A 25350-nucleotide genomic window follows, 5' to 3' on the forward strand; every position below is an offset into this window, starting at 1 on the left:
TTGCTAAAGATACGATATGGATTAGATATATCAGTGTCTAAAGTGACGTTTTTGTTTGAAGAAAAACGTATACAAATATATTATTTGGGAACGATTTTAATTTTAAACATACGGCCCGATTCGAACAATGCTTATAGAAGTCACAGCGGTACGATACCGATCTGAAAATGACAAAAGTGAAATTTCTTTAACCAAAAACGTCACTCTTGACACTAATAGATCAATATCGTATCGCTGTGGCATCTTATAAGCATTGTTTTAATCGGGCCGATAGTGTATAAAACTATTGCAAGATAGTTTTAAATATATGTTTGTTATATGTTAGATATACGAATAGAAATTAACATCAAAATCAAAGTACAAAAGTACTAGTTTTAAAGTATCAAAACCAGGATGTCAAAAAACGAAAATTACATAGCATATGAAAATACAAAAAAACAGTGATGTCAAAAGTAAAATACATGTAATTTAAATATTTAATTAATTATCGTGGCTGTATCGATGCTGAATCGCGGCTGTATCGATTCTGTATCGCGACTGTAGCGATGCTGTATCGCGACTGTAGCGATGCTGTATCGCGACTATAGCGATGCAGAATCTTGTTTACGTTTACGAGGTATTATGACCAGCGATAGCATCGCGACTGTATCACGGCCTTTTTGCAACTGCATCGCTGCAAAAATCGCCGTGTGCGACCTCCTTAGTTGCTTGCGTTGTAGTCCTTTAGTAGTTACGTTTTTTTAGCTAATTTGAGTGTACCCAAAGCCAAAACAAACGTTAAAGTGAAACGTGACAATATCTATAAAAGCAAAGTTAGTAAGTGATGTTTAAACGATAAAGTGTAGTAGTGAAAAATGAGCAAAAACAAAAGATGGTGTCCAACGTGTCACTGAGGCTAGGGTTGGAGCTGGGCGCGCGCAACTCGTCGCTGCTGGGCGTGCTGGACGTGCTGGACGGGCAGCTGGATGAGCTAGACATATTGTTCCGGCCGGAGCCGGTGCTGATCGCGCTCTACGTTCCTGTCATATTACTGTCACTCGCCGCTAATGTACTGCTCATCGTTGTCGCCGTGAAGTGCAACTACACAAAAAAGTAAGTTTTTTAATGTTATTTGAAGCTAAGGTGGGTTTTTTGACAAAAAAAATATTTTTGACACAATCTATTATAACTGGCTATACTTTTCTTTCAACAGGAAACTAATACTCATCAAAACAATAAAACTTTAAAGGGCTGTCCACACTCTTGCGCGAAGCTGCGAACGTAATAAGTGTGGTATCGATTTTGCAGATTGTTCACGCCGCCTTCGCGCCTTGTTGCCCGTTTTTTGTCGGTTCTTCGGCCCGCGTCAAAGAAGACGCGAAGCGCGAACTTGCAAGACACCACATTATAATAATTAATTATATTTCGATTATATTAGGTGACTATATTTTACGGTTTTACAACAATACGAAATGAAGAAACAGCTAAATCACGTTTGATGCCGTAGATAACTAACAGTCGTTACCGCGAACCAAACGGATATTAAAGAAAAATAATATTTCGTTATTTGTACTAATAACTATAAATATTTAGGGGGCTGCAAATTTGTTTTTTAATACAGTTGCTCAAAAAGTGCTACTTTACGTAGCTGTTTAGCGTGCGGAAAGTTGGATTTCGCGAAATAGTGCTTTTTACTATTCCACTCGTTCCAATTCATGACTACTTATTGATGAGTGTTAATGTTAGTTTCCTTTAAAAGTCGTAATCAACATAAAAACGTACTGTTAAGGTAAAAATAATAAATATAAGCATATTTCATATTTTATTACTTACCTCTTCATCATTATAACACGTTTATTTTTTAATATTGAATATTGAAAAACCGTTCTTAATAAGTTGTCTCAATGGAACGGAATAGCTTCCGAAATGCCTGTCAAAGCAGAGGCGTTTTTTCTTACTACAAGAATGTTTTATGTTTCCAAAAACAACATTCGATATTGTTTTCATACAATTTTAATATACGATACACATATAATCGTGAACGCGTACTTAGGTAATAATAGTAGAATATTTTATATTTACAATTGTTTCTGTCTTATAGAACATGCATAAAAAAGTACTTGTTGTTTTTCTTATTTTTTTGCAATTGTATTAAAATACGTCGTTCGATACACATTACGGAAATGTCATTCTTCACTCGTCCCGAGTCTTACCACTCGCCTGCGGCTCGTGGCAAGATATCTAGGTACTCGTGGAGTAATGACATACTTTCCGCACTAGCATCGAAATGTACTATTTTAATTACTAATGTAGAGCCACACCACCGATAAAAATTACAAGCCCAATCTCAGGGGCAGAATCACTTAACTTATCCTGGCACGACCTTTGACCCAAACATTCCAAGTTAAATAAAAGCCTTTCTTCCCTCCATAAAGTACGAGTGCAAACATTTCCAGTTAAATTTTAAAAGCTTGTAAACATAATCGCAGCACGTCAGTTCTTCAAAGAACATGGCATGTGCAACTTTGCCAAAAGTAAATTTACCTTAAGAGTCCTTATTCCTACAGACGAGCGTATTTTGTAAAATGCTTCCTTTTTCATTCAAGATTACGACGTAACTATTAGTATTTATTCAAAAACTGATAACGTACTTAAATAATCGTTTCCTAAACTAGGGGCTCCAACAGTTCAAATTTTCATTTTCTCTTTTAAACCTCTTTTTTAATGAGGTTTTTTGGGAGTCTTTTCCAAATTTTGCAGTGAGATGTGGCGTTTCGGTTCTCAATTTTGCTATAAACAAGAATCATTTGGTACATGAATGACTACAATTTGATTCAACATATCTCGTACGAGGGGCTGGAATGATTAACAATCGAAGATTCATTTGAAAAAACTGATAAAATACCTTCCGAGTTTTCTTCATTTTTTTGGCGAAAACAGGGTTTTAGTATATTTTATTTCCGCAAATTGTACGCATATTTTGCTTTAAAAATAATATTATAGCAAACTGTAACTTTATGTTAACCTATAAAAAAAAAATCGTAACTATGGGACCTACATTGCCGTAAATTTATATTTTTTTAAAACACGTATAAATCACGCAGCAGCGACGCCCCGCTCTCAGTCCGCGCGGAGCGCGCTTAGAGGACGGACCTGTGCTCGATTGTCAGGCATTCGTTGCGATCGTAATCAGCTACGGAGTTCCGAGAAGTGCTATATACTGCGATTAGAAAATCTTAATAAAAGTTCATTTTTTACAGTATGCCTAACAGACTCGCTTATTGATGGATTTTCAGTGTTACTTTTTTTTTAATACTAAGTCGGTGGCAAACAAGCATACGGCCCGCATATGTACGCCTGCAACTCCAGAGGAGTTACATGCGCGTTGCCGACCCTAACCCCCTCCCGCCCCTCGTTGAGCTCTGGCAACCTTACTCACCGGCAGGAACACAACACTATGAGTAAGGTCTAGTGTTATTTGGCTGCGATTTTCTGAAAAACGCATTTTCACTTGAAATTACGTTAGGGTTTGCATTATTATTTTTGACCCGGATGAAGTCCAAGTTCTCATGATGGAGTCAGGAGTTGGTCACCAGAACTTCTAATCTACTAATTATAATCCCATCGTGTTTGGGCTCAAAAGATTTGCCCTGACGAACACCATCGATCTAGATGAGGTCCAGGGTCTCATGATGGAGTCAGGAGTTGGTCACTAGAACTCCTAATCTACTCATTACAATTCCATCGTGTTTGGGCTCAACAGAGTTGCCCTGATGAGCACCTTCAATCTAGATGAGGTCCAGGGTCTCATGATGGAGTCAGGAGCTGGTCACCAGAACTCCTAATCTACTCATCATAACTCCATCGTGTTTGGGTTCAATAGAGTTGCCCTGACGAGCACCATCAATCTAGATGAGGTCCAGGGTCTCATGATGGAGTCAGGAGGTGGTCACCAGATCTCCTAATCTACTCATCATAACTTCATCGTGTTTGGGCTCAATAGATTTGCCCTGATGAACACCATCGATCTAGATGAGGCCCAGGGTCTCATGATGGAGTCAGGAGTTGGTCACCAGAACTCCTAAACTACTCATCATAACCTCATCGTGTTCGGGCTCAATAGATTTGCCCTGACGAGCATCATCAATCTAGATAAAGTCCAGGGTCTCATGATGGAGTCAGGAGTTGGTCACTAGAACTCCTAATCTACTCATTATAATTCCAACGTGTTTGGGCTCAAAAGATTTGCCCTGATGAGCACCATCGATCTAGATGAGGTCCAGGGTCTCATGATGGAGTCAGGAGTTGGTCACCAGAACTCCTACTCTACTCATCATAACTCCAGCGTGTTTGGGCTCAATAGAGTTGCCCTGACGAGCACCTTCAATCTAGATAAGGTCCAGGGTCTCATGATGGAGTCAGGAGCTGGTCACCAGAACTCCTAATCTACTCATCATAACTCCATCGTGTTTGGGTTCAATAGAGTTGCCCTGACGAGCACCATCAATCTAGATGAGGTCCAGGGTCTCGTGATGGAGTCAGGAGCTGGTTACCAGAACTCCTAATCTACTCATCATAACTCCATCGTGTTTGGGCTCAATAGATTTGCCCTGATGAACACCATCGATCTAGATGAGGCCCAGGGTCTCATGATGGAGTCAGGAGTTGGTCACCAGAACTCCTAATCTACTCATCATAACCTCATCGTGTTCGGGCTCAATAGATTTGCCCTGACGAGCATCATCAATCTAGATAAAGTCCAGGGTCTCATGATGGAGTCAGGAGTTGGTCACTAGAACTCCTAATCTACTCATTATAATTCCAACGTGTTTGGGCTCAAAAGATTTGCCCTGACGAGCACCATCGATCTAGATGAGGTCCAGGGTCTCATGATGGAGTCAGGAGTTGGTCACCAGAACTCCTAATCTACTCATCATAACTCCATCGTGTATGGGCTCAATAGAGTTGCCCTGACGAGCACCATCAATCTAGATCAGGTCCAGGGTCTCATGATGGACTCAGGAGTTGATCACCAGAACTCCTAGTCTATTCATCATGACTCCATCGTGTTTGGGCTCAAAAGATTTGCCCTGACGAGTACCATCGATCTAGATTAAGTCGAGGGTCTCATGATGGACTCAGTAGTTGGTCACCAGAACTCCTAATCTATTCATCATAATGGTAATTTGATGGTGCTTGTCGGAGTAAATCTATTGAGCCCAAACACGATGGAGTTATGATAAATAGATTACGAGTTCTGGTGACCAACTCCTGACTCCATCATGAGACCCTGGACTTCATCTAGATCGATGGTACTCGTCAGGGCAAATCTTTTGAGCCCAAACACGATGGAATTATAATGAGTAGATTAGGAGTTCTAGTGACCAAATCCTGACTCCATCATGAGACCCTGAACATCATCTAGATTGATGGTGCTCGTGAGGGCAAATCTATTGAGCCCAAACACGATGGAGTTATGATGAGTAGATTAGGAATTATGGTGACCAACTCCTGACTCCATCATGAGACCCTGGACTTCATCTAGATCGATGGTACTCGTCAGGGCAAATCTTTTGAGCCCAAACACGATGGAATTATAATGAGTAGATTAGGAGTTCTGGTGAACAACTCCTGACTCCATCATGAGACCCTGGACTTCATCTAGATCGATGGTACTCGTCAGGGCAAATCTTTTGAGCCCAAACACGATGGAATTATAATGAGTAGATTAGGAGTTCTAGTGACCAACTCCTGACTCCATCATGAGACCCTGAACATCATCTAGATTGATGGTGCTCGTGAGGGCAAATCTATTGAGCCCAAACACGATAGAGTTATGATGAGTAGATTAGGAATTATGGTGACCAACTCCTGACTCCATCATGAGACCCTGGACTTCATCTAGATCGATGGTACTCGTCAGGGCAAATCTTTTGAGCCCAAACACGATGGAATTATAATGAGTAGATTAGGAGTTCTAGTGACCAACTCCTGACTCCATCATGAGACCCTGAACATCATCTAGATTGATGGTGCTCGTGAGGGCAAATCTATTGAGCCCAAACACGATGGAGTTATGATGAGTAGATTAGGAATTATGGTGACCAACTCCTGACTCCATCATGAGACCCTGGACTTCATCTAGATCGATGGTACTCGTCAGGGCAAATCTTTTGAGCCCAAACACGATGGAATTATAATGAGTAGATTAGGAGTTCTGGTGACCAACTCCCGACTCCATCATGAGACCCTGGACTTCATCTAGATCGATGGTACTCGTCAGGGCAAATCTTTTTAGCCCAAACACGATGGAATTATAATGAGTAGATTAGGAGTTCTAGTGACCAAATCCTGACTCCATCATGAGACCCTGAACATCATCTAGATTGATGGTGCTCGTGAGGGCAAATCTATTGAGCCCAAACACGATGGAGTTATGATGAGTAGATTAGGAATTATGGTGACCAACTCCTGACTCCATCATGAGACCCTGGACTTCATCTAGATCGATGGTACTCGTCAGGGCAAATCTTTTGAGCCCAAACACGATGGAATTATAATGAGTAGATTAGGAGTGCTGGTGAACAACTCCTGACTCCATCATGAGACCCTGGACTTCATTTAGATCGATGGTACTCGTCAGGGCAAATCTATTGAGCTCGAATACGATGGAATTATAATGAGTAGATTAGGAGTTCTAGTGACCTACTCCTGACTCCATCATGAGACCCTGGACTTCATCTAGATTGATGGTGCTCATCAGGGTAAATCTATTGAGCCCAAACTCGATGGAGTTATGATGAGTAGATTAGGAGTTCTGGGGAGTTCTGGTGACCAACTCTTGACTCCGTCATGAGACCCTGGACCTCATCTAGATCGATGGTGTTCGTCAGGGCAAATCTTTTGAGCCCAAGCACGATGGAATTATAATGAGTAGATTAGGAGTTCTGGTGACCAACTCCTGACTCCATCATAAGAACCTGGATGGACTTCATTCGGGTCAAAAATAATAATACAAACCCTAACGTGATTTCAAATAACACTGAAACTCTATAGCACTAATGTGCGCAAACGATTGGCATCTTGACTACGCAGCATGGGTGCGTAGCCACCATGCCAATCGATACGACAACGAAACACTATCTGTCTCTCTCGTACTAATATGCACAAACGATTGGCATCTTGGCTGGGCAGCATGGGTGCGTAGCCAACATGTCAAACGTTTACGATACGACAAGGAAACACTATCTGTCTCTCTATCGCACTAATATGCGCAATCGATTGGCGTCTTGGCTAGGTATCATGGGTGCGTAGCCAACATGCCAATCGTTTACGATACGACAACGAAGCACTACTCTCTCTCTATTGCACTAATATACGCAAACGATTGGTATTTTGGCTAGGCACTAAGCAAGTGTGTGGCCAACATGCCAATCGTTTACGATACGACAACGAAACACTATCTGTCTCTCTATCGCACTAATATACTTTATTTATACCTGCAGTCATTTAGTAACTTCTTCATTTTCCATTGGTGTGAAAGAGACAGAATAAAGAGCAAGGGTTATAGTACACTCTGTAGTCTGTACACTTAGTAGTAGTGTACATAAAAAAAAAACTACTGTGCATATACAATAAAATAAAGAGTGCCCATATGATATCATATGACACTAAAATTAATGTTGCTTGAAATTATATTGAAAACTATCAAGATTATTCTAGTCTGCATTGAAACGCGCGTCGCGTTGCCGGCGCTCGCGTACCGAGCGCCAACGCCATCTATCGAGCGTTATTTCGTGAAATCGGAGAACGCTCCAAGGATTAAGGGCTCTTAAAGATATCCTGCAGGCGTATTATGGATGATTTTATTCACATGATAAAATAACCGTCACTTTTTAACACCGCGGGAATTAAAGTGACGGACACCGTTTTATCGCGGTATCACATAGACAAGAACGACCATCATACCCGTACTGGAAGGCTCGAGGGTCATTCTTTGAGGATATTGTCTGCGGTTGCATCTATTTGCCATGATTCTTTTCATACGTATAGATGTATATGGATTGCGGCAATAGACCGCAGACATATTTTTTGAGAATGACCGTCGAACAAAATGAAGAATAATATGCTCAGGATTGTACGACGGAACCTATGACCACGGATGGAAAGCCACTTCTCTCTTCTTCTCTTCTTCCTCGCGTTGTCCCGGCATTTTGCCACGGCTCATGGGAGCCTGGGGTCCGCTTGATAACTAATCCCAAGATTATCGTAGGCACTAGTTTTTATGAAAGCGATTGCTATCTGACCTTCCAACCCAGAGGGTAAATTAGGCCCTGTTGGGATTAGTTCGGTTTCCTCACGATGTTTTCCTTCACCGAAAAGCGACTGGTAAATATCAAATGATATTTCGTACATAAGTTCCGAAAAACTCATTGGTACGAGCCGGGGTTTGAACCCGCGACCTCCGGATTGCAAGTCGCACGTTCTTACCGCTAGGCCACCAGCGCTGGATGGAAAGCCACTTAAGACTCTTTTATAGTTATACTGACTTTCCTCTAGAATATTGTATTAGGTACTCAGTGCTATATTTGTCTACTGTTCTTCGTCAATTCCCATCTACTCAAAGGTTAATTGGAAGAGATCCCTAAAGGGAAAAGTTCGCCATGTTCTGTCAACGAAATCAACAATTCAGGACCGAGAATAGTCCCTCGTGGAACACCGAAAACGACAGGATGTTGATAAGCTTTGGAGTTTGCAAACTAATCACGAACAGTACGAGTACACCTGAGACGCAAATACTTCTCTCTTTTGTTCAAAGTTGTTATAAAGTAAACACTCAACAACAGACGAGGTTCGAGATTTAAATGTAGGTAGGTATGTGTATTTAATTATTGTCATCGTCAACAACTTTTTTAAGAAGCAATTTTCATATTTTAAGATATGAGCAATAATTGTTACAGATTTTTAATGGTACGTTAGACTTGAGATTTTTTTCTATCGAGTGAAAGTTGCTTAATCAGGTTTCGAATCGATAAATTTACTAGAAGAAGGCCTCTATATTGCTATTCTTATTTTTTGGCAATCGTATTTTAATCTAAAAAGCGCTAGAATTTAATTTAACACTCTGCTTCCTAAATCTACAGCAAATTAACAAATAAAGATATGTCTTTATATGAATAAAAAATAGACTGTAACAGATAGTTTTGAATTTGAAAAAGTATTCCAACAAGCAGATTTTTTTCGCGCGTTGTTCCATTCGGAACTATTCATGCCGACATCAAATCACATTGAATTGTTTAACATTTGTTTTATCGTCTTTGTTTTTATTCAAAAGGGTTTAATAATCATAATAAATGGTCATGCCACGCTCTATTGGGATCGATCTATCATCAATAAGCCTGATATTGTGCTGACAGATCGATCACAACGCCGGACTGTGCTTGTCGACATCACCATGCCCCATGATAAGAATCTCGTGAACGCCGAGCAGGACAAATCCAGTAGGTACCTAGACTTGGCTCACGAGATACCCGCCAGGTGGGATGTTGATTCGACGATCATTGTCCCGATAGTCGTTTCAGCTTTAGAGACTTCCGCTAGGTGGTTGGATCAAGGGTCAGATGCAGAAGGCGGTGATCTTGTACACGGCGCGGATAGTCAGACGGTTCCTCTCTCTGTGGCCCTGACCACCGGCAGCTTGGGCCCTGCCCCGCTGCCGGCGGCACCCTAGGTTAGGTTTTTTTATAATGTTTATATGTTTTTGTATTTGACTTTTATATTAATTTCATAAACAATCTAACAAAAGAACGAAAACAAATAAGGAGAATAATAATAATTCAGCCTATATACGTCCCAGGCCTCTTCTCATGCGCGATAGGGTTTCGGTTTGGACTACAGTCCCCACGCTGGCCTATTGGTAAAATATATAACAACAGGGTTTGTTATATATTTTACAGTAAAGTAATTAACACATAAACTTCACGCATGCAACACATAAACCTCACGCATGGACGCACACACACACACACACACACACACACGCACGCACGCACACACGCACACACGCACGCACACACGCACATACATTGAATAGAGGGTAGATCACCCGTACTGTCAATATCAGCGGCGTTTATTATTCTCATTATAAATTATTTGGGCTGGAAAAACACCTAAATTTGTATTTTTTTGTGATTTCCACGGTGCAACAAGCAAATGAAAATGTTATGCCGCGTCAGTGTCCGGTTACAGTGACCCAAAACGTTTGTTTTGATTGCCGGGATTGGCCGTCCGCACAACAACCATAACACGACAAAGAAACACGCAAAAAACTTCACTTCGATTGTTGAGATCCCTGATTACTGGTGAAGATAATGGATGTTTACGTGAAAGTGTTAGAAGGCCTTGTGTTTTTAGTGCGTGTTATATTTCTGAATCGTCATTTTAGCGGAGGGTATGTTAACATATTTACGCCTCCAAGTCCTAACATATCAAGTTTTGACTGAGTGGATACTGTGTTGAATGTAAACGGCGTCACGCTTTAAGTGAGCGCAGGTTCGAGCCTTCGTTTTGGCAGATATTTGGAACGACTTTTTTTTTTTTTTCCTTTGTTTTTGACCTTTTTTGTATTTTATTTTTCCTCTATATGTTGTGACTTTTTTATGTTTCATATGTTATTTCGATAATATTTATAAATGATAATTTAATTTTTTGTAATGGTAGTTGCTGTAATTTTGTACGACATTTTGTAATATTTTACTGTTTTAGTCTTTGACATGGTTTTTTTGCGTTTATACTACGGATACGGATATACGGATGATACGGAGGTACGATGTTAATTTAATTTGTGTAATTGTGATGTCTAACTTTTTTTGTATTATTTGGACTTTTTATCGTCCATAAGTTATTGACATATATTTTAAATAATACCTAACAGTAAAAAAAAATATAACTTAATTGAGTTTTAAAAATTTGTTGATATTTTAAGTAATTTGTTTTTCTTTTATTTTTGTAAATTTTGAGAAACATCTGACCGTAATAATTTTATTAGCTTTATTGAGATTTTAGTTCGGCTTAAAATCTTTAAAGTTTTATTTTAATAATTTATTTTTTGTATTGTATTAGGTTTTTTTATTGTCCGTAGGTTATTGATATACATTTTATACACTTAACTATACATAACTTTTCTCGCTTGTATGTGCACTCTATAAATAAGAACAATAATAATTTTAGGAGCGTAATATGTACCTACTGTAATGAAAAATTTTGAAAAAATATTTTGAATGGCTCCCCCAGTTGTTTCACCACAGGTCCCGCTCCTAGAGTGTCCAATTTGTTACGACCATAAGCTGTACAAAGGCCAGCGGGGCCTAAAAATACATTGCGTTCGTGCCCACAGTCCCCGTATTGATAAGTCATGTTTCCCAATATCAGCCGAGGGTTTGACTGATGGTGGCACTGATCCTAGTCCGGCTCCTGCGTCGCTAGCTCAATTGTTGGCTAGCCTTAAGTCAGGCTCTAAGTTAACAAAAAGAATCCCGAAAGGGGCACGAGCTTTGGCGGCGCGAAGTTTATCGGAGTCCATATCCAAAGTGGTGTCAGAAAACAGTTTCACAGCTTGGGAAAATCTTCTTTCGTTTGCGTACAAAAATTTCCATATACCACATACAAAATCAAGCATCAGCCTAACTGCCATAATTAAGGGAAACTTATCTCATCCTTTTATTCCTAATTTGGATTCTAGCGATACACCGTCCGTGACAGACCAAACTGCCCAAACCAATAATGATAAGTATAAGTGCAGGCAAATTGAGCAAAAGGTGTCCGATGGTAACATAAAGGGAGCAACGAAGTTACTTTTTTCTAGCGACTCTTTGGCTTCATATTCCCCTGCCGTGCTCAGTGCGTTATTGGATAAACATCCCTCCGTTTCATCGTCCTCACTTCCACCCCATGCGCTGAGGCCGCCAGCAGCCTCAAACCAGCCGCTTCAGGTATCAAAAGATGCAATTCGTCAGGCTGTGCTCTCTTTTCCGGCTGGCTCAGCTGGTGGCTTAGACGGTATCACACCGCAACATTTAAAAGACTTGATTAGCCCTCTTGCGGGGGATGCCGGTGAAACTTTACTAGAGGAGCTTACCGCTTTGACAAACTTAATGCTCGCGGGCAAAGTTTGCCAAGAGATTGTTCCTACTTTATACGGAACTAATCTTGTTGCCTTGAAGAAAAGAGATGGGGGTATTCGGCCCATTGCCGTTGGTAACACTTTTCGACGTCTTACGTCTAAAGTTTGTTGTCGCCAGTTCCATTCCCGTTTAACAGATAAGTTCAAGCCCGTCCAGATGGGTTTTGGCCTTAAAGGGGGTTGTGAGGGGGCAGTGCATGCAGCCCGATCATTCCTTGATAGCCAAAATTTTGAAATTCTAGTGAAGATTGACGTTCGCAATGCTTTTAACTCTATAGACCGGGGCGTCCTTCTGGCTCAAATCGAGAATGAACTTCCAGAAATTTACGGCTACCTATGGCAGTGTTATGGTTCAGCATCAAGCCTCATGTATAAAGATAATGAAATTCCTTCTTGCGTGGGCTGCCAGCAGGGAGATCCGCTGGGTCCTGTAATTTTCAGTCTGGCAATCCATCCGATCATCACCCAGCTCACTTCTGAATTAAATTGTTGGTACCTCGACGACGGCACTATCGGTGGTGATAAGTCAAAGGTTTTAGCCGATTTAAAAACTTTGGTCGATCGGTTTGCAGAGGTTGGTCTATCAGTGAACTACAATAAGTGCGAGTTGTTTATTTCGGACGCCATTCCTCCTGACACCCGGTCGTCTTTGATAAACGAGATAAACCAGCTCACACCAAACATATCAATCTTGTCTCGCGCCACCCTCACGCTTCTAGGAGCTCCGATTTTTGAAGAATCTATACCGGTGTCTATAGACTCTAAGATCGAACATTTTAATAGGTGTTCAGACCTATTGTTCAAAATTAATCCGCACATGGCAATTTACATTCTACGCCTTTGCTTGTTCTCACCGCGTTTGATGTATATTCTCCGCTGTGCCCCCGTTTGGAAATTTCCCATGATTACATCAAACGTTGACCGTATTCTGAAAGAGGCGGTTAGTAAAATTTTAAATGTAAGTTTTACTCCGTCGAGTTGGTCTCAAGCTTCCCTCCCGATAAAGTTTGGTGGACTCGGTATCCGTTTGGCGGGAGATCTAGCACTCCCGGCGTTTTTGTCGTCTGCCTACAGCACAGTCACTCTCGTCGGCGGTATTCTCCGTACCTCTTCAACCGCTGACGTAACGGTGTCGTGCCTGGCGGAGGCAGAAGCTGCTTGGAGAGCAGATCATTCCGTCGATCTGGTCCCGGAGGAAAAGTCAAGCCAAGCGGCGTGGGACGTTATTAACGTTAAACTGCGACACCAGCTCCTCGTGCGGGAAGCCCGTGACCACCATGAGCGAGCTAGACTCCTGGCTGTGTCAGAGAAGGAGTCGGGCTATTGGCTACACGCGCTCCCTTCGCGCAACCTTGGCACCGCACTAGAACCGAATGCTCTGCAGATCGCGGTTTGCCTTCGTCTGGGCATGAAGATCTGTGAGGCCCATGCCTGCAGTCGCTGCGCCCAGCCAGTGGACGCTCTAGGACGGCATGGCCTGCACTGCAAGTTGAGAGCTGGCCGTCTTTATAGGCATTCCTCCCTGAACGACTTAGTCCGCCGCGCCCTCAGCACCGCCTCTCTTCCCGCGACTTTGGAGCCATCAGGCCTCTCCGCGGCTGACGGCAAAAGACCTGATGGCTGCACTCTCGTGCCATGGAACCTGGGTCACCCCTTAGCGTGGGACGCCACCTGCGTCGATACGCTGGCCCCGTCCCACGTTGAGGGATCTGCTCGAAAGCCTGGGACGGCCGCGGACCAGGCACAGACACTCAAGCGCCGCAAGTATGCATTCTTAACGAACGAATACGAGTTTGCGGCGCTTGCAATGGAAACATTGGGTCCTTGGTCGACCGACACCAAAAAATTTATTAAGGAAGTGTCGGTTCGACTGGTAGGCGTCTCGGGCGACCCTAGGGCAGGCTCGTTCTTTGCCCAGAGGCTAGGCTTGGCTATTCAGAGGGGGAATGTCGCTAGCATTTTGGGGAGTTTTCCGGAGGCGGGTGATTTTGGGGAAGTTTTTTATATTTAGTTTATTTTATTTTTATTTTTAATATTTTAATTGTATTTAGTTTTATAGTTAGTTGTAGTTAGTTGTAAGTTTGATTTGTGTTTGTTCTTTTTAAAGTGTTCGTCTGTAAGTTGTATATCTGTATTATGAAATAAAGGATTTATTTGTGTAGTAATAAAAAAAAAAAAAAAAAATACTTAAATACATAGAAAACACCCATCACTCAGGAACAAATATCCATGCTCATCACAAGAATAAATGCCCTTACCAGGATTTGAACCCGGGACCATCAGCTTCGTAGGCAGGGTCACTGTACCCACTACGCCAAACCAGTCGTCGAAGCGAGTGATACTCGCAAAATTAGAACTTTGTTTACATATTTTAGGAAATTTCCCAGGTTTCAGTTACTTTTTTTTTCTTATTCCCTTTTTCTTTGTATCTTAAAGATTTACAATTTAATTTATATTAACAATTTTTGTACAGCACAAGTCACAAGTCTACCCAAAGATGATATTTTATTTTGTATAAATTCCAGGGAGTTCTGTTATTAGCTATGCTTATAAGTACTCATGTTTTTTGAATATTATTTATTATAAACACTGTAGAACTTCTCAATTCAATTCAATTCAAACACTGTAGAACTTCTCAATAAGTAAAGACTAACAGGGCAAGTTAAATAAAAGCTTGTAAAAAGTCAGATAACAATAGGAAAATAATAAAACCGAATGAAACCGTAGCCCTTTGTAATATACAGAGATCGGACAAAGGACAATGGGCACTTTTGTATGGGGAGTGTCCCATGGATGTATACTGTTGAGACATATGTCGTTTTAAAGCTCTTAATCGTAGTATTATTTTAATGTATGGCACCAACCTTGGACCACTTGCAGGGACCGAGCTATATAAAAAAAGAAGTTGCGCATATAAGCAGTTATATTTCCTTATACGCGGGATATAAAAAGTTTTAGCGTATTTTATTCGAAAGAATATAAAAAATGCTTTATGTTTTTTGTATCAACACCAATGATAAAGTATTTAAAGGGACACAATGTACAGTTTTAAAAAATCGTCATTCTAAAAATTACTTGATACACAGCGAAATAAGAGTGTATACAAATGCCATGTATATCATGTGAAAAGTATTTTTATAAGCTATTTTTCGTATAATATAACTGGGGTCAAATCGTTGCAGGGACCAAAATAAAACCATTTAATGAGTTAATTAATTGTAGTTAATTACGCCTTAACTTTTCTACTCAACGCCAGATGTCGCTCTAAAGCAAAATTCTACTTGACGTAAAACATTTATACATAGCGGTAATCTCGTCAGTCTTACTCCATCATTTTAAAAAGTATAGACTAGTTTATGGATTTCTAAAGTTATGTCAAGATGACTCTGAATGTAATATTGTCAACAATAATTGTCAAAACACGCAATTTAAAATATTCAACATTGTAATTACAAAATAGTATATTTCTAATACGCTATAATTTTCTCCAATCGAAAGGCACTCCATTCCATTGATCTCAGAGAGTAAGCTCCTTGATGATCTTCACTATTCATGGGGTAGGTAAGATAAAAGTATTATTTTTTCTCGTATAGCTGCTATATAGCGTTCGACTCCATGGAAAATAAAGGCTCCAAATTATATAAAAATATAGCATATATACAAAGTGTAATTTAGATAGTATTCCAGAAAAAAATGCGCCAATGTAAATGCTGAAAAGTTTCCCATCGTATTGTCGAACAAATTCATATCTACTTCTGATCTACGCGACCTTAGAAGTTTGGATTGTCCTACCTAATCATTTTACATTTTATTGTTTTCAGAACAAGAATTATTTTACTTCTCACTGTCTATGTAAGAGGACTTAGAGCGGATTCATACTTTACTATACGTGTCGTGTCGAATGATAGTCCCTATGTCAGTTTCTCCAATTCTATTTTGCGTAGGATAAGTTAAAAAAATAATTAAAAATATGTGTTACCGTATTTTTATTCGTGAAATGTTACCTATATTTCTAAGTTAATGATTGTACTATACTTCCAAAAATATGTCTGACAAACATTTTACATGAAAGCCATTTTTCCATGTAAAAATGAACTGTGACCTGATTGGGACCATCTTCTGAATTTATGATAATTTATTCATATTTTAATGTACTCGGGTAATATTGCAGACATTATATCAGCACCAAATAAATGCTGTGAACCAGATATAATAATATATTAAGTGGCGAATAACGTTTCCAAATCGCATTTTCGTTTGACATATTTTTCTTTTTTTTTGCTCTTTTTTTCACGACCGGTTTGGCCTAGTAAGTCGATGATCCTGGGTTTGAATCCCGGTAAGAGCATTTATTTGTGTGATGAGCACAGATATTTGTTCCTGAGTCATGGATGTTTTCTATGTATTTAAGTATTTGTATATTATATATTATTATGTCGTTGTATGAGTACCCACAAAACAAGCCTTCTCGGCTTGCCGTGGGACTCAGTCAATTTGTGTAAGAATGTCCCTATAATATTTATTTATTGTTATTATTATTGTATGTCCGGTAACAGAACTCCCCAGGAGCACTCGGGTGTGTAAGGTCGCTACTCCCCAACTTATTATAATTGTTATTACTTTCAGCATTTTTAAGTTGTTCATCGGACACTGAGGCCATTGAAGTTTCAAGCTGGCGGCATCAAAATGGAGTACCTAGGTACTGTTTCAAATAAATGGGTGGTAAGTAAGTACATTTGGTGAAGTGGAACTGCTGATGTTGATCAGAAACGGAACTCTTCCACGCGCGTGATTTGTCTTCTTTGTTAAGTTTGTAGCGAGTAAGTTTCAAGTACCAAGGTTTTTAGGAACCTTTGTGTCAAGGTAAAGGTCTGACGATGGGTTCCATGAGGAAGCGAGGGAACACCTCAAATCTTATAGGCATATAGTCATTTTGGATTTTCATCAATACCTTAAGCTTTTTCATTCCCACTAGTGGCATTTAATGAAGTGGAACTACTGATGTTGACCAAAACGGAACTATTGAACGCGCGAGATTTTTCTTCTTTGTTTTTTTTTTATGATATAAGAGGCAAACTAGCAGACGTCACACCTGATGGTAAGCGATTACCGCCGCCCATGGACACCTGCTAAACCATAGGGGTTGTAAGTTCGGTGCTGGCCTTTAAGATTGGAATACGCTGTTTTCTTAAAGTTTTAAATGTCGTATTGGTCCGGAAATACCGCAGGCGACAGATCATTTCATAGTTTAGCTGTATGCGGCAGGAAGTTTCTAGAGAAATGCACAGTTGAGGACTGCCAACCATCTAAGTGGTGAAAATAAAAATGTTGTAGCGTAGAGCGATGACGAAAAGAGGCGGCAAGGATTAATCCGAGCAATTCGATGGAACACTCGCCGTAATAGATTTGTCCTGATAAGTTTGTAGAAAGTAAGGTTGTTAAGAAACATCTGTGTCTAGATCCAGGTCTGATAGATACCTCAAACCTTATAGAAATACATATAGTTTTTTTTGGATTTACATCAATAACTTTGGGCGTTTTATTAAAAAAAAGCTACATTTAATCAAGTGGAACTGCTGATGTGTTCCAGAACGGAACTTTTCAACGCACACGTTTTGTATTCTTTATTAAGCTTGTAGTGAGTAAGGTTCTTAAGGTGTACTTAATACATCAATGTCCAGTTCTGATGATGGGTTTCATGAAGAATCGAGGGAATTCCTAAAATCTTTTAGGCATACATGTAATAATTTCTGGGATTTTATTCACATATCAAGCATTATTATTAAAAAAGTGTCATTTGACTAAAAGTAACAGCTGATGTTGACCAGAATGGAACTCGCCAACTCGCGCGCGATTTGTTTTATTAGTTAAGTTTTTAGCAAGTAAGTTTTAAGTATTAAGGTTTTTAGGAACATTTGTGTCAAGGTAAAGGTCTGATGATGGGTCCCATGAAGAATCGAGGGAATTTCTTAAATGCTATAGGCATATATGTAGTACTTATTGGATTTTCATCAACATATTATCAACTTTTATTCACAAAAGTGACATTTAATGATGTGGAACTACTGATGTTGACCAGAACGGAACTCCAACGCGTGCAATTTTTCTTCGTTAAGTTTGTACCAAGTAAGGTTCTTGAGAAACATTTTTGTCAAAGTACAGTTCTGATGATGGGTTTCATGAAGAATCGAGGGAATTCCTAAAATCTTATAGGCATACATGTAATAATTTCTGGGATTTTATTTACATATCAAGCATTTTTATTAAAAAATTGTCATTTGACTAAGTGTAACAGCTGATGTTGACCAGAATGGAACTCGCCAACTCGCGCGCGATTTGTTTTATTAGTTAAGTTTGTAGCAAGTAAGTTTTAAGTACTAAGGTTTTTAGGAACATTCGTGTCAAGGTAAAGGTCTGATGATGGGTCCCATGAAGAATCGAGGGAATTTCTTAAATGTTATAGGTATATATATATAGTACTTATTGGATTTTCATCAACATATTATCAAGTTTTATTCACAAAAGTGACATTTGATGATGTGGAACTACTGATGTTGACCAAAACGGAACTCCAACGCGCGCAATTTTTCTTCGTTGTTAAGTTTGTAGCGAGTAAGGTTCTCAAGAAACATTTTTGTCGAAGTACAGTTCTGATGATGTGTTTCATGAGAAAGCGACGGAACTCCTCATTCTCCTCAATTTTTATAGGTATATAGTAATTTTGGATTTTCATCAATATCTTTAGCTTTTTTTATTCACATTAGTGGCATTTGATGAAGTGGAACTAGTGATGTTGACTAAAACGGAACTCTTCAACGCGTGAGATTTTATTCTTTTTTTGTTTGTTGTGATATAAGAGGCAAACTAGCAGACGAATCAACTGATGGTAAGCAATTACCGCTGGCCATGGACATCTGTTACACCATAGGGATTGTAAGTGCGGTGCCGGCATTTAAGATAGGAATACGCTCTTCTTTCCTTAAAGTTTTAAAGATCGTATTGGGCCGGAAATACCGCATGCGACAGATCATTTCATAGTTTAGCTGTATGAGGCAGGAAGTTTCTAGAGAAATGCACAGTTGAGGATTGCCAACCATCTAAGTGGTGAAGATATAAATGATGTAGCGTAAAGCGGCGACGGAAAGAGGCGGCAGAGATTAATCCGAACAATTCCTCGGAACTTTTAAGTTTGTAGAAAGTAAGGTTCTTAAGAAATATCTGTACTAGACACCAGTGTCTAGTGTCTAGGTCTGATGATGGACACCTCAAACCTTATAGAAATACATATAGTTTTTTTTTTCATCAATATCTCTAGGTGTTTTATTTAAAAAAAGTTATATTTGATCAAGTGGAACTGCTGATGTTGTCCAGAACGGAACTTTTCAACGCACGCGTTTTGTATTCTTTATTAAGCTTGTAGCGAGTAACGTTCTTAAGGTGTATTTATATCAATGTTCAGTTCTGATGATGGGTTTCATAAATAATCGAGGGAATTCCTGACATCTTATAATTTCTGGATTTTTATTTACATATGGCTGGCCAAAATGGAACTCGCCAATTCGCGCGCGATATGTTTTATTTGTTTATTTTGTAGCAAGTAAAGTTCTTGAAGACATTTGTGTCATAAGGTCTAGTTCTGAGGATGGGTTCCATGAGAAATCGAAGAAATTCCTCAAATCTTATAGGCATACAATACATACAGTAATGTTTGGATTCTCGTCAACATATCAAGCATTTTTATTTAAACAAGTTAGTGATATTGACCAGAACGGAACTCTTCAACGCGCGCGATTCTTATTCTTTGTTAAGTTTGTAGCAAGCTAGGTTCTTAGGAAACATTTGTGTCAAGGTCCAGTTCTGATGATGGATTCAATGAGGAATTGAGGATTTTAAATCGATTTGAATTCACAATTAGGAGGATTTTCGTCAACATATCAAGTTTTTTTTATTTGAACAAGTGACATTTGATGAAGTGAAACTGCTGATATTACTGAAACTATGCTGATACTGCTGAAATGGAACTCTTCAACGACAAGTATTTTACCTTAGGCGTTTTTTTTATTTTATTTCGTTTATAGCATGTAAGGCTTTTAAGGAACATTTGTGTCAAGGTCCAGTTCTGATGATAGGTTCTACGAGAAACTGAAGGAGCTTCTCATATTGTATAGGATAGGCATACATATAGTCATTTTAGGATTTTCATCAATATTATAAGCATTTTTACTCAATAAAGTGACATTTGTTGAAGTAGAATTGCTGATGAAGAACGGAACACCTCAACGACTTCCAGATTCTTTATTTTTATTACTCTTCTTTCTTTTTCATTATTCTTAGAACAGGTATTTCTACGAAGTGAACCGAACTGCTACTATTAAAAGTAGGTAGGTAGGTAGGTTAAATAGGTTAAAACTGTAAGGATTATTATGTATAAGTAGTTTCTTTTAATTAAACATAGGTAAGTAATTCTATTTAAGTATAAGTATCTTTAAAAAAACATCAATCGACTCTTATCTGTCACTAGTTCCAGTTTCAGAGTATAAAATCCGGGTACACAGCCACGGCTAGCCGGGTAGCCAGACAGTTCGAATACGGACAAGTTATTGTGAATAAAAAATCTTATCGTCTTGCAAAAGTTAATGTCATAAATGTATAGGTTTCGAATACATGAATATAAAGTGAAAATGCTGGTAAAAGTATTAGTTTTTATCATTAACCATTTTATATCCCAACAAAACTGTTACCCTTACAAAAATAAAATGCTTTCATTACCTAATGTAGGTTACGTTAGGTAATAAATAAATAAATATGTACATAGGACAATCTTACACAGATTGGCCCCAAACTAATCAAAGCTTGTACTATGGGTACTAGGCGACGTTAAACATACTTATTTAGATAAATATATATTTACGTATATACATAGAAAACACGCAAGCCTTAGGAACAAATATCTGTATTCATCACACAAAGAAATGCCCTTACGCGATTCAAACTCGGGACCATCGGCTTCATAGGCAGGGTCACTACCCACTAGGCCAAACCGGTCGGCAAAAGGTAAAGATAATTAGGTAAAGACAATGAATAATTAAACGTATTATAAATTGACACCAATATCCATCAAATAGTATAACTAGGTATGCTAAGAGCGGGCTTCAGGCCATTACGTCGCACCTTTAGAATTAAATTAATTTGACTCAAAAAGTACGACTACTTTATATATGTAGTTTGGTAGAACAGTAAGAACTCACTATATGTGTCTCTTTTTCATGCGGTGAAATCCCCCCACCCGGAAAGGATAGCGACGCCCATTTTATCGACTCTCGAGTCGACTCCAATCTGATACTAATAGTAAGTAAGTACTTACTTAGTAAGCAAATTGTAGTAGTTATCCCTTCTTAGTAAAAGGAAGTATTGTAAAGATACTACTTTTTAACCGACTTCAAAAACTTTTTTTTTGTATATATGTTAAGTAAGATCTTCGACATTTCTGAACCAATGTTGAAAATTAGTTATCGTTTGAAAGTGGGTGTATAGTTCCAAGATGGTCCTATTTTTGACAAAACCACGAGGAATTAAGGGAACTCCCCAAATCTTATAGGCGTTTTTTAGTTTCATCAACAGACCAGGCATTGCCATTCAAAAAAGTGCTATTTGAAGAAGTGGAACTTCTGATCAGGACCAGAAAAGAACTCTTTAACGATGCGTATTTTCACGCTAGACGATTTGTCTTCTTTGTTATGTTTGTAAAGAAGCTACTTGCTTAACGAGGTTTAAGGAATATTTGTGTAAAGGTCTAGCTTAAATCATGGGTTCCATGAGGAATTGAGGCAACCTCTCAATTCTTGATGGAACGTAAAACTGTTTATTGACATAATTTTCGATAGGTATCCCATCTGCTCTAATTTACCCCACTTGAAAAAAAAGGTACTTACATGAAAAAAAAAACTTCTCTTAAAAATAGGAAACCGACTTGAAACATAGGTATTAGAAAACATTACAAAAACTGTTATTGTATTTTCAGAAACCATACGGAAATAATGAGGATGCATCGACATAAGAAGAATCGAACATGGGCAAGATAAAGTTCAAGAAAAAAGCAAATATAATGTGTACTTGTGTGTAGTCAAAGAAAGTTGAAAAATAAAGCATAATTAATGGCCATAGAATACAGAACCGATACACGAACATTAAGACTATTAAAAATAGACATATAGGTTGATCGTACTACTCGTACTAATGTATATCTTTTGTTCAATTATATTATTGCATTAAAGTTAGATTCTCTAGATATATATTATTCATAGGTTCTGTATTCTATACGAATTGTTTCAGTGTAATTATTGTACTAAATACCGTTGACCGCCTGTCAACAGTATTTATTTCTACATTACTATCACAGAAGATTTTAGGCCCTACCGTACAGTTTTTGAATTAGTATTTACTATGGACAAATATAGCGAAATGTGAGTTTTTACCTAAAATATCAATCTTTTGTGAACGTGGTGTAGAGTATATACCGCCTAAGACTGAAGTAGCTACGCGGGTTACGTTTTAAAAATAGAATCGTGTTCATGGTCGGCCCATGGTAAAAATAATTAGGTACCCGTAGACCCGCTGGTGAACACTGTTTATGATAACACTTAAAATAAACCCCGTGGACCCACCAGGAGAACATATTGGAGAGACTAGAGATAATACACCGCTTTAACATCTGGTCGCACTCGGCATTGACATCTGGCGTCTAGATGGCGGGTGGACCTCAGCGAATTTCAAAGAAATATTTATAAACATCCAATGACGTTCGGCTCGGACACCAGATCTTCAATCTCCTGATTCCTGTGGAGTCTCCAGGTTCCATCCTCTCCACGTGTGAGTCCTAGGATTTTTCGCGCTGCCAGACTCCGATGACTCGGGCACGTAGTCCAGATGGGTGAGGATCGTGCAGCCTGGAGGGCGTACTCTGAAGTTCCAAATGGCCGAAGACCGTCTAGACGTCCTAGGTAGGTCCCGCTGGAGAGACGAAATGCAAAAAGACCTTAGCGAACTCGGCGCCGTCGACTAGATGGAAACGGTTTTGGACAGAGAAGCATGGCGGTCTTTGGTGTCGGAGGCCAAGATCCACTTCGGGTCGCTGCGCCATAGCAGTAAGTATTTATAAACATACTGTACCTTCTGTGTACCTAACCCAAAACGAGATATTTAAGAAAAAGTCCACCCGCCATTCTGACGTCAGGATTGCGGTTGGACCTATGAAATCTTGCATTATACCGCACTAAAAGTATGCAGTTATATGGTACAGTCGCCATCAGATATATCGGAGTGGCCGAGGTGCTCAAAGATCTCTAAACACGCACTCTAACCTCTTGACAGTAGAGGCATGTTCAGATATTCGTGGGTACCTTGGCCGCTCCGATATATATGATGGTGACTGTACCTTCAGTGTACCTCTGTAAATAGAAATAGAAACCGGTGTACCTCTCCCCAAAACAAGCTAGGCTAAGCTCATGCACAATATAACTGCATACTTTTATTGCGGTATAATGCAAGATTTCATAGGTCCACCCGCCATCCTGACGTCAGGTTGGCGGGTGGACCGTTTTGTAAAATATCTCGTTTTGGGGAAAGGTACACTGGTTTCTATTAAAGGTACGCTGAGGTACACAGAAGGTACAATATGTTTATAAATATTTCTTTGAAATTCGCTGAGGTCCACCGCCATCCTGACGCTTACCATATATCTAAGGACCGACCTTAGGGGCAATAACGATAGTGCTAGTTCAGTTGTGTCATTCACAAATTCGAGCCAATCGTGCTGTCTAACGCAACTAGATGCGTGCGTAATGCGAACTCATCAACCAATCACGTTGTGGTACTTGTGGCGTTAGACTGCACGATTGGCTCAAACTCGTGTGCGTAACACCGCTGTACTGGCCCCATTCTTATTGCCCGTAAGGCCCGTCCTCAGATATATTATGTCAATGACACAGTCGCGATTTTAAAAAATCACATCGCTTCTGCTACCAAGTTGTTGAGCATAACGTTGTCCTATCCATAGGTTCCATCTGTCCAGTAGGATCCACCATCTCGATCCACCAGTTTGAAGAGATTGTTACTTAACTGATGGATCGAGATAATGAAACCTACTGAATAGAGCGGGTCGATTGGATATAACAAAGTACGCTTATATGAAACGCTACTCCGGTGTGCGAGTGAGACAGTCAGGCCAATTTGAACTTGCATTTGACAGAAAACTGTCTCCATCAAACGCTACCAGTTCCATTGCCGGCCTCTTCGCTGCCTTCTATAGTGGTTCAATCGTACCTTGCTTATGAATAAAAAGGGGCGTGCACACCGATATTAGAGTAATATTGGAATCATATCAGTTAGTTGCGGGCGTCTCGCTCGCACAAATACATGCGTATAAGTGCGAAATGAACGCACGAATGACAGCTAACTGGTATCATTCCAATATTATTCTAAAATTGGTTTAATGTCAGTTGCACTTTCGAATTGGCCTACATAGCGATTTCCTTAGCCTGCACACCGGATCGGCGTGTGGGCCGGCATCTAGCTAATGTAAAGCCACCTCATTAGGTGCTTTTAGCCTTTTGAACGGCAAGAACACCTAAAGATGTGGTGAGAGAAAGCCGCGCGTCCCTCATGCACTGCACTAGCTTTACAGCTTGCATTGCGACCAATGTATGCCGCTCACCGCCCCGCCGGTCGCGTGGGTCCAATCCGCGGCCCTAGAAGACGTACTTTACATATAAACAAGAGCACGCGAGCATTTTGCGAGTTGTGTATGTGTACTTGTGTTATCTAGGCGCACAAACGGTTACAATAACAAGAAGTGTACACCGCGTGTGCAGTCCAACACGGGAGCACGGGTGCGATTCGAAAATAACGCGCTAGCGACGCATTACGACATTGATATTTTACCCTTTGAACGCCATAACAAAAACGTTACTCACATGCCAAGGTCACGTGCGCAAGTGAGCTTGAAAGTGCATGAGTATTACATTAGGGACTTTGACAGCGATTAAAACAGCTATAATCATTAATGTGTTCATGGCCCTTAAATCATGTCTAGTGACGGCGCCTTTAGGTGTTCTTGACGTTCAAAAGGTTAAGGGCGTGTGCTAGCTGGCCCTAGTGCACGGAGCGGGCAAACACGCGCAGGTGCCTTTGTA

General features: G+C 39.7%; 1 protein-coding gene across 1 annotated transcript in view; it reads left to right on the forward strand.

Annotated features, from left to right (window-relative positions):
* The first annotated feature begins 604 nt into the window (after positions 1 to 604).
* Positions 605 to 25350, forward strand: part of LOC133520210 (neuropeptide FF receptor 1-like) — a 150887-nt gene continuing 126141 nt past the window's right edge. Inside the window, exon 1 of the mRNA XM_061854584.1 lies at positions 605 to 1092. Coding sequence (XP_061710568.1) covers positions 872 to 1092 — 221 coding nt within the window. The 5' untranslated portion in view covers positions 605 to 871. The remainder of the gene's footprint in view (positions 1093 to 25350) is intronic.

Source organism: Cydia pomonella, chromosome 7 (genome assembly GCF_033807575.1).
Source record: "Cydia pomonella isolate Wapato2018A chromosome 7, ilCydPomo1, whole genome shotgun sequence".
Classification (NCBI taxonomy): domain Eukaryota; kingdom Metazoa; phylum Arthropoda; class Insecta; order Lepidoptera; family Tortricidae; genus Cydia; species Cydia pomonella.